This window comes from Vigna umbellata, chromosome 1 (genome assembly GCF_029865625.1).
Source record: "Vigna umbellata cultivar VRB3 chromosome 1, Vumbellata_1.0, whole genome shotgun sequence".
Classification (NCBI taxonomy): Eukaryota; Viridiplantae; Streptophyta; class Magnoliopsida; order Fabales; family Fabaceae; genus Vigna; species Vigna umbellata.
The window spans coordinates 85,024,236-85,035,348 of record NC_142165.1 but is presented as its reverse complement, the minus strand read 5'-3'; the positions used below and the strand labels follow the sequence as shown (position 1 = coordinate 85,035,348).

The 11,113-nt window shown below is 36.1% G+C and overlaps 1 protein-coding gene across 2 annotated transcripts; it reads left to right on the top strand.

Annotated features, from left to right (window-relative positions):
* The first annotated feature begins 2,538 nt into the window (after positions 1-2,538).
* On the top strand, positions 2,539-5,553 carry LOC124840536 (protein WEAK CHLOROPLAST MOVEMENT UNDER BLUE LIGHT 1-like). 2 transcript variants are annotated; one of them, XM_047316603.2, is made up of 4 exons: positions 2,539-2,796; positions 3,142-3,230; positions 3,357-3,506; positions 3,758-5,553. In XM_047316603.2, the coding sequence occupies exons 2-4, from the start codon at positions 3,204-3,206 to the stop codon at positions 5,402-5,404; spliced, it is 1,824 nt and encodes a 607-aa protein (XP_047172559.2). In that variant the 5' UTR covers positions 2,539-2,796; positions 3,142-3,203; the 3' UTR covers positions 5,405-5,553. The 2 variants fall into 2 exon arrangements, with proteins under 2 accessions (XP_047172559.2, XP_087960660.1); XM_088104534.1 differs by lacking the exons at positions 2,539-2,796; positions 3,142-3,230 and having other exon boundaries at positions 3,362-3,492.
* Positions 5,554-11,113: the final 5,560 nt, after the last annotated feature.

Here is an 11,113-nt window from a genome sequence, read left to right as displayed (position 1 = left end):
AAGGTCACAACTATAAATAAGAATGGTCGCCTAAACCATCAAAAGGAATCAATACTATTATAGGTATGACTATTAAACTATCTAAGCATAAGGGAAATCTCCATCCAAAGTCTGCTCCAGTGTCACCTCATCACCCTCTGCTCACACCACTGGATGATCATAGCTAAAACATCAAAACCTAAGAAGAATACCAACAAAATACAAAGAAAAAGGTAAGCTAGTAAAACACGACAGTCCATTATATAATTAAGAATTTCATACATGAATCATACTTCACATAAAACTATGCACACATCTTAAACATGCCAAGACCTAAATTGAACTATCCAAATTTAGTATGAATGTCGAGCTATGACGAGTTGTGCACTTGTGGTGGCCTATACTACTTTGCAAAGTTATTACCAATGAGTTTTACCCTACCACACTCAATGTTAGTCTGGACCACGTCTTAGGACATATTGGAAGCACCTAGACTAAGACTTCTTACTACTCTCACCACATGTGTCAATTCTCTCTACTTGAAAATGAATAACCATTAGAGTGTCAAGATAACTCCCAAGATTGAGCTACCCGTATTCATATTAACAACACTTTGATACAACCCTTAAGAATCCTCCTTAGGACTCTTATACATCTCATTCCATTTCAAACCAATGTATCTTTTAAAACCATATACATAAGTAAAAGAATTAAAAAAACACTTAAGAATACAAACTCACTCGCCCAGCTAGAGGCAAAACAACAACCCTCCTAAGCTGAGTGAAATGGCTTGCTTAACCTCTGTAACTTTCTGCCAAAAAATCCAAATACTTGCCCAACTAGCCAATTATGCTCGCTTAGCGAGAGCCAAAATAATAAGCTCTCCAAGCTAAGCGAGCTGGCTCACCTAGCCTTTGGAACTCACTACCAAAACTCCGCTACACTCGTCCAGCTAGCCAATTTTGCTCGCCCAGTCGGACTGTATAATTCTACAGCACTAAAACTACAAACTTAGTACTTCTAAACCATCCAATACCATTTCTAATCACTTTTCCTAACTTCTAACACTCCTAAATTTGATTATAAACAATTTTAGATTTAAAAAAAGTGTATAACCTATCTTAAACTAATAATCAATTGTTTATGACAATGCATTCACTAAAAAAAACCTAAATTCTCAACTTAGAGACCAAAATTGAAATCTATATGTTTAAACTCATTTTTAAGTAGCTTAGGGACTCTAACATGTGAGAAATAACTTACCAATAACTTCTAAACTAACCAAATTGATTCAGAATCTATAACTCAAAATCACACCACTCCAATCCCCTAAAAATGCTCTTAAAATCAACAAAAACCACCACCAAAGTACTACTACCTCTCTTCTAAAACAAATTTCAACCACTTCATAACTCTAACAACCTTCAAATCACATCTAAACAGATTCTAAGACTTTATTTCCTCTTTCTAGCCCTTTAACTCAAAAGAACTCACACCAAAAATGTAAAATTTGCCAATAACAATTACAACTCAACCTAGTTCAATTCTCTGCCACATTAAACCAAATTAAACACCACCAAATATCTCAACAACAGAATTTATCATACAATTAGAGTTTCGCACATAATCATTCAACATCAACTCATGTGATCAAACTCACTTACTCAACAATTCACATTACTAGCATTTTAATCATAAACATCCAATATCTACAACTACACATCCTAATCAATATCAATTTATGCTTTAACAAATTTACCAAGAACAAGATCTAGCTTCCCTTACCTCACAAAGAACTACTACAACTCTAAGAATGTCCAACTATTACTTCAAATGCAAGAAACTCTATAAATGCTTATAAATCACCAAATTATGATCGAAGTGAGTCCTTAAGACCTCAAATTGACAAGCAATTAGGAAAAGGTCACATAATACCCATGCGACAAAGAATCAACATGCATCATTTTAACTTAAGAGCAGAAGGAAAAATGAGTCGAAACCTATTTGTTCAATACTAAGAACTTATCAGATAAGAATGGAGTCGAAATTTTTTTATTATCGAATTATTTTAAATAAAATATTCGATCTCAACTTTTTAAAACACTTATCAATCTTAGTATTTTGTTTTCGAGGTTCTTAACACTAGATCCTAATGACCTGAACTATATCCACATGAAAGATTAATAATATATTACAAAATTTCTAGAGTCACAATTACTCATAAAAGTCACGCAAATATGTTTTCTGTATTTCTATTTTAATAATTTAAAATAGAATATTCTAAATATAATATCTGTTTCTCCCGCTTTCACAATAAAGGTCATTAGTTTTCCTAAAAATTTCTGTAAACTGTGTAGATAATGATTCAATTTTAAGAAGACAGGAACTTTTATCGGAGAGAAAAGAAAAGAAAAGAAAAGAGCATATTTTCTTAGCAGAATCATATCTAGATTTTTGACATGAAAGAAAAAAAAAAAAAAACAAACCACACATATATAAGAGGTTTAGGAGGGTAGAACGTAGTAAGATTGGTGTGGAGTGATTAGTATCCTCAGATTTGATAGCATTTTGTTTGTGTGGAGGAAAAGGAAGAAATGTGGATCCACCACGTGTTGGAACATAAAGGAGTTTTGCAGGATGAGTTGGTTTATTGGGAGCTTCCATGAATTGCAAACGCAAGGAGGAAGCATAGTTTTGAATCTCTTCCTTCCTCCTTCATTGCCTCTCACTATTTTCCTCCTTCTACCCTATCATAGGACCACCACCTTTTACTTTCTCTTTTCTTTTCCTTTCTTTTCCAGAGCCTCTCTCATCCAGGTTTCAATTATTCTCTTTTTTCTTCTTCTCATGCTTCTTTTCACGTCTGCATGCATCATTTAAAGAGCATTGGACTCTAAAGAAAATGTTGTTCCTATAATAATATGTATTCCAGTTTTTATGGAGATTATAAACTGCATATGAGGTTGCACTTATGAATTTTCTGAATTTCTATGTGGGTTTTCTTCGTTTTGCTGATGTGATTCGTGACTTTGTTGTTTTGATTAAAACGTAAAAGCGATATGTTCATTTTCGTTATCCAAGTTTTCAATTGGGTAACACTCTTCAAAAGTCGATACAGGAGAACTGGATTTTGAGCAAAATATTTGTGCACTTGAATTGCAGGCATTATTGTGGTAGACCCTGTGAGAAATATTGTAGAGGGGCCTCTTTCAAAATCCTCTTCCATGGAACTACAGCCGGAATCCCCAACGGTAATTACTCAATCCATGAACTCACCAAATAATGGTTTTTAATGGGTATGAGAGAAATCTGATATTACTTACACCAATCAATCTCAAGATAACACTAATGAAACCTCCCCAATTGTTTCCTCTCAGGGAAGGAATGATTCTCCAGGATCTTCTCCGAGGTTTTCTAAGCATATCATTGACACAGCTGCTCCTATTGAATCTGTCAAAGATGCTGTGTCCAAGTTTGGAGGAAGGGTTGATTGGAAATCCCGTCGAACCCAAAGTCTGGTGGAGGAGGTATATATATATATATATATATATATATATATATATATATATATATATATATATATATATGTATATGTATACTGTTTGAATCGTATTTATACCTTACATTTTCTTTATGGTTTTGAGTTTGTATGAAGCACCATTTGCAAAACCTTGTGTAGGGAAAAATAGAAAACAACTCGTTATCTACCTCACTTGATTCTCATTGCTATGGGTATGATAAACCAGTAGTTTAACCTTTAATATTTCTGACTCAACAGAGAAGCAAGATTCTAGAAGACTTCAGAAGGGAAGAAACTGTTGAGGAATTGGAAAACACCAAGAAGCTCACAGAAGAACTCAGACGCAACTTAGAAACGGTAGAGAGAGATGAGTTTCTGGCAAAGGAAGAGGCTGAACGTGTGCTTCTCAAAATTGAAGAGATGGAGCAGAGCATTGTAAGTGAGGCTAGTATTGAAGCCAAGGCTGAAGTTGAGGCTGAAAAGGCCTTGCTTAAGGAAGCGCTTTCAGAGTTAGAATTCGTTAAGAAAGAACTGGACTCACTGCGCAAGGAGTATGCTTCTATGGTGAGTGGAAGAGATACGGCAATCAACAATGCAGAAGAAACCGTTGCAGCTTCCAATCAGATTGAAAAGGCAGTGCAAGATTTGACTGCTGAGTTGATTGCAACAAAAGAGGCACTAAAATCCTCACGAGCCGCACACTTGGAAGCCGAAGAACAAACACTAGGAGTTGCTGATGAAGAGATTCTCAATTTGAAACAGGAACTTGAACAAGCAGAAGAGGAGCTCCAAAGACTGAATGAGAAAGTTTTCTCAGTCAGGCTTCTTAAATCTAAACTAGAATCAGCTTCCTCTTTATTACTTGATTTGAAAGCTGAAATGGCAACGTACATGGAATCAAAGGACAATGAGGAATGTTACAAACAACAGAAAGAGGAACTTGGGGAACTAAAGAAGAACATAGAGAAAGCAACTTCTGATGTTAAAAGCTTGAGGGAAGCTTGTATGTCACTAAACTCAAAACTAGAAGAAGAGAAGTCAGTTCTGGTTACCCTTAAGCAAAGTGAGGAAATGGCTTCGACTGCAGTTCTGGATCTCCAAACTGAACTGGAGAAGTCCAAGACTGCCGCAATTTTCCTTGAGATGAAAGAGCATGAAGCAAGAGAAATGATGTCTGAGTTGCCCAAGAAACTGCAGAAAGCAGCAGAAGAGGCTGATGAGGCGAAATCACTTGCTCAGGCTGCTGAAGAAGAGCTGCTTGAAGCACAAAAAGAGGTTGAAGAAGTCAAATCCAGATCAATTACATTAGAAAACAGTTTAGTGGCAGCACAGAAGGAGATAGAAGCAGCCAAGGTTGCTGAGATGTTGGCCAGAGATGCAATCTCAGCATTGGAGAAGAGTGAATCAACTAAAAACAGCAATGAGAATAGCTCTTCCTCAATGGTTACACTCACACTAGATGAATACCATGAGCTCAGCACGCAAGCCTATAAGGCCGAGGAACAAGCCAATGCAAGGATAGAAGCTGCTAATGCTCAGATTAAGCTGGCAAGGGAGTGTGAATATAGAAGTTTGGAGAGGTTAGAAGAATTGAATGAGGAATTATCTCTAAGAAAGGAATCTTTGAACATTGCAACTGGGAATGCTGAAAAGGCCGCTGGAGAAAAGTTAGCTGTTGAACATGAACTAAGAACATGGCTGGTTGACCAAGAGTCACCAAAGGAGCACACTGCTGCTGAAATTGAGCCTGTGCATGAGTCATTAAGTCCTAAAGAAGCAGTTCCTTCAAACAGCACTGAAGATGGATCATCCTCGTATAAGAACAAAAAGAAGAAGAAGAAGTCATTGTTTCCTTCAAAGGTTGTAATGTTCTTTGCAAAGAAGAAAACACATCCAACTAAGTGAATCTAATCCTTCAACTGAAGGTAGTACAAAATGTAACTATTCTAATATCTGAACAGGTTGTGTATTGGTTGCTCATTTTGAGAAATTAATTGTATCAAGTTCTTTGGTTTAAAGGAGGAAATAAGATCAATCAATGTCTATATGGTATAGCTTCTCTCTCATTCAATATTTTAATCTTAACTACAAAATTAACATTGTTCTTATAACATTGAATTGATATAAATCAATAAACTAACTCGCTCATACTTAATAATTACAAAGAAAAAGGTACACAGATGAAATTGAGACAACTTATTCTTCTTAATGCAATGAAAAATACATAATAATTTGGTTGTGTTCATGAAAAAGTTAGCTCTAAGAGTGGATTAGTGACATCTACTTTTAATTATGTAGCACATTGTTTCTATCCAACTTAATAGGCATATTAAAGAGTGTGACCCAATAATGCCTCTTTAATGGAAAGAGTCCAAACTTATATTTATTTGGACCATATTTACATATTATAATTAAATATAAGTAGTTTGGTATGTCAGTCATCATTCTTATATTATTATATTATTATTATACTCTCAGGTAAGTATTTTTCAATAGAAACATAGCCCATGACCCAATGTTGATATTGTTAGTTTTAAAGATTTTGTACTTTTTTGGTATTTTAGGAATGGTGGAAAAAAAAGGAAAGCAACAAGACGTGGACAATGAGTACTTATACTTTTAAAGTAATATTTAATTATTTAGAAAAAAAAGGTTATCAAACACTAAGACGATGCTGATTATCACGTTCATACCTTTAAAGCCATATTTAATTATTTAGAAAAAAAATAAAGTTATTAAACACCAGGACAATCTAGATGATCACACGAGTGTTTATACCTTTAAAGCAATATTTAAGACATCTAAAATCATCAATGGTAGAATCATAAAATAGACAAAGGGGTTCTTCTTCTACTCCGAGATGTCGTCGTTGTCAATCCACTAAGAGCCCACCATCACCATCACCACCACAACCACCACCACCACCAAATTCATCTCTCCGAACCACATGCCCTAATTAGCTATTCTCCACAAATGTACAGTATGACAAGTTGTTAGGTTCCTGGGTTTGGAACCTAACAAGAACAAAATCAAAAGATGGGGATAGAAAGAAAGAATGAGTTTTTTGTATTATTCACAGTATAAGAGACCTCTTTACAAGAATGAGTTGGAAGCATAACCTCCCTGGCTGAGGGCATAACCCCTCTCTACAAGCTAAAACGCATCCTAACATTACACCCCGCTTCAGAACAACCTTGTCCTCAAGGTTGGAAACGTGAGATTTGATCTCCTTGCTCTGCTTCATCATCGTGTACTTGGAACCCTTTGGCAACTGCCCTCCAATTCAGGTCTGGAGGTTTGGGTGGTGGCAATTCCTCCTCCAATAACTTCCATTTTTCTTGGATTTTATTAGCTTCCAGCATTCTGGTCACCTCATTTCCAGAATTATAAGCCGTGAGGAAATGGTTTTCGATATCTTTCAAAGCTTCAAAAAGTTCTCTCCCCTCTACATGTGCCTCACGAACGGCAAGACCCTTCTTTCGTTCGCCGGTCCACCTCTTCACAAAATCTGTCCTTCTCTCCCGGGCATTGATTCTTCCATCCACCTTTCCCTCCTCATCCTTCATTCTAATGGTAAGCCCGTTCGACCAATTACTGAGAGACTGTTTGGATTGTAAGACCGTTCGACCTTTGAATGTAATTGTAAGACCGTTCGGCCAATGACTAGGAGACCGTTTTGAGTGTAATACCGTTTGGCCTTTTACTGTAGCTATAAGACCATTCGGTTCCTCCCATCCTCTTCCGTTCAGGTCTGGCAGTCCTCTCCCGTGCGAATCCGGCAGTCCTCTCACGTTCGGATCCAACAGTCCTCTACCTTGCGGTTCTCTTCTCCATATCTTTATGTCATTCGACTCCTCCCTCTTGCATTCAACCGTTCGTTCTTTGATGACCAAAACCGTTCGGTTCCCTGGCTGACCGTGTATATTCTAGATTGACCCCACACTCTTGGCGGCTCCTGATCGGCCTGGGTGATTGGCCTCGGTCCACTCGGCAACTCCCGATCGGCATGGGTTATAGCGATCGGCCTCCGATCGTGTCACCTCACCGCTCGTTCGTCCCCAAGACGGCTGGTCTTCTATGGCCTCGGACCGCTCGACCAATGACTGGTAGACCGTTTTGATTGTACGATCGTTTACGTTCGATGCTGGGATGTATTCTGCGGTTCCCGACTGCTTACTGGTTGCCACCCTTTCAAAGATGGTACCCCCTTTCCGTTCTTCAAATCAGATCACCAGCGCTCTCTTCAACCCTTCCCAAGAATTGTTCTTGGTTTTTTCCCTCCAAAAATGGAACCAATATGCGGCATACCCCTCCATACTGATAAAAGCCAACTGTAATTTCTCGTCTTCGGTCACCTTCTGCTCCTCAAAGAACTTCTCCGTTCTGCTTATCCAAATCAATGGGTCGCCCCCTTCAAAACCCAATAATTCTACTCGTTTCCTCCAATTGGAAGGGTCGTCTTGATTCCTTTCCCCCCTTCCTCCTCTATTTCCCTTGGTTCCTCCGCCGTTGTCATTCACCGACGACTCACTGGCCCCTTGGCGATGGCCGTTTGGTCGCGATTGTGATCCCCTAGTATCTTCAGGATCGCCTGGATATCCTGCCTCATCGCTTCGCAGTTTTGTCTCAAAACTCCCGTTTCATGTCGCAGAACCACCGTGTTAGCCTTCGTCTCCGCCACTGCGATTTCCACCGCCTCCAACTGACCTTCAACCGTCACTACTCTTCCCTCCATCACGCGCGTACGTCACTCCTCCAATTGGGATCCGGAAGTTTCTTGATTACTTCTTGATCCTTCACCCCCACTCCGATCCGGTAGCGTCTCGATACGACAGTTTCTTGAAACGGCAGCTTCTCAAACCGGCACACCCTACTTCGAATCCGACAGTTCTCCCTTGATGATCCGGCTGGTCGGACCAATTTGTTAGGTTCCTGGGCTTGGAACCTAACAAGAACACAATCAAAAGATGGGGACATAAAGAAAGAATGGGTTTTCTGTATTATTCACAGTATAAGAGACCTATTTACAAGAATGAGTTGGGAGCATAACCTCCCTGGCTGAGGGCATAACCCCTCTCTACAAGTTAAAACGCCTGACTTTACACAAAGTATATTTGATCCCCTATACAGAGTTACAAGAGCTTTATTTATAACAGCTCTGACCCACTACCCCTTTTTTTCAACTCACACAACCGACACCCCACACCCTTAACTCTTAAACTCAATCTATCCTATCATCCTAGATCCTAACACAAGTACTATTCCAAATTTTTTGACTGTGACATTATTGAATCGAAATACATTCTTTCAGACTTTTTTGAAGATCAAAATTTTAAGTGCTACAATCTTTTAACAAATATTGGTCCGGTTGATTTTATCACTCATAAATAAACATTATTATCCATAATTAGTCTAAGTTTTCTACAACATGTGTATTTCTGATGATGAAGTAATTCACATTAAAGTCAAAATAGTAAAAATGACAATAACTTAATCATTATTTTATTCTTTAACAAACACACCTTCTCAAGGAGTCTTTTTTGAAGGAAACATGTCTGGTGAGTAGAGAGATGGTTACTCTAGTTTAGATGTTACGACTATGATTTGTAACCTGAATGAAAACATTACAGATAGAATACTTGTTGGCATGATGAAGGTTGACAGTAGAATAATCCATTATATTATTATATTTTACATTTTAGTTCCCTGTTTGACTAACCTTGCACAATTTTTACTTCAAGGAACATTAATTAGGCTAATCTCATCAGACATTGGATGAAAAAGACATTACGGGATAATGCTCCTCTACTACCCAACTCATTAGCATATTTATGGAGCACTTTGAAGTTCCTCTTGATGATGAGTCTTATATACTAGTTAAAAGGTCTTTCAAAATTGGAGTTGAAGTTATCTATTTGTTTGTTTTTGTTAATAACACAGATGGATAGTGGGTTCATAAACGAGATGATGTTTAGCCAATTCATAATGATTGTCCACCATATCTACCCTGGCAAGATACTTCTTCTGTAATGCTGACAAAAATTTCTTCTGTAATGCTGACAAAAATAATAAAAGACATTTGTGATCTTCGAACATTTATTAGGAAGAGATTTGACAACATTGATGCTCGAGTTGCACATCTCGAAGACAACATGAATTATCTACGTCATCACTTTGCGCCATCAAGATCCTATTAAATTTAATTGTATTATGTTTTATTTAGTATTAAGTTTTTGTACTGACTCTTGTAAATTAATAAAGTACCTTTTATATTAGTATGTGAATTTATTTACTTCTATTGGTGTTCTTTTGTTCCCTCTACTTAAAACTTAAATCTTAATCAATTATAACTTAATATAGTAGGTACAAACCACAAATAAAAAATCACTTTATCAACAACTACATAAACTTTATTTTACAAGTTTTTCTCACTGGTAATCATTCCAAATATAATTGTACGATTATAATGTCCAACAATTTGAATTACATACACTGACAATCAATTACATATTGACAATTAATTACAATAAATATGTAATCGATTACACACTGAAGTCATATATTCCACTAACAATTTCAACATTAATAATCGATTACATGTTTTTGTAATCAATTACAAATGTCAAAATATGTCTAGAGGTGTACAACTTCACATTTTAAAATTGTTTAAAACTAAAATTGTTCAACTCTCCACGACTTCTTATTTAAAGTCGCGTGACAACTACATAATTTACTTATAAACATAATTTTAAAAGTTTTTATCTGCTTCGATAATAAAACAATCATATTTGTCTATAAACTTAAAAAAAAAAAATCGAATTTGATAGTGTTACACATTGCTTGAAAGAAAGGGATGAGAAGATTAAAGTAAAATGCAGACCCTGTTACTTCAAGGACCTGGTAATAAGGCACCAACCTTTCGAATCTCAACTTCAGGTTTTCTCTTCCCATTTTCTGTCTCACTTGTTGCTAGTTAGCTTCTCTTACTCACACCTTCATCATTCTTTCTTTATTTGTTTATTTCTGTCACCATCATGTATACGTTTATTATATATATATATATATATATATATATATATATATATATATATATATATATAATACACACACTGACTATTGGTGAATACATTGGTTCATTTGCTTTTTCGGTGGATTCTTCTCACTTTATTATTGCAACGTAGTTATATTTTTGTTTTGAATTGTATCTCCATTCTTTTAAATAATATTTTGTTAATATACTTTTAAACTATTCACTTCTGAATTAGTAGATTAATTAAGGATGGACTCGATTAAATTATTGAAGATAAAATAAAAGTCTACTTACAAAATACTCTCTAACATTTTATTCTCAACCGATCATTAAATGTCGTTAAATAATTAAATAACAAATAAGAATACTCAATTTCAAAATTCACACGTCCTCTTCCAAACATTTTAGTAATATATGGGTACATATTTAATATTAGTTTTTGCAGAATATAGTTGTTTCTTTATTTTATTTTTTCTCTCTCTTATCTACCTTATCATTTAAGTTTTGTATTTTATTTTTAAAATATTACTGAAAATAAAATGAATAAATAATTTATATATTGTATATAAAGAAAATCCAGAGGG

Coding starts and splice junctions, on each gene's coding strand:
- LOC124840536 (XM_047316603.2), top strand. CDS start 3,204: ATGGAACTACAGCCGGAATCCCCAACG. Junction 3,231..3,356: donor TACAGCCGGAATCCCCAACG/GTAATTACTCAA, acceptor GTTTCCTCTCAG/GGAAGGAATGATTCTCCAGG. Junction 3,507..3,757: donor CCCAAAGTCTGGTGGAGGAG/GTATATATATAT, acceptor CTGACTCAACAG/AGAAGCAAGATTCTAGAAGA.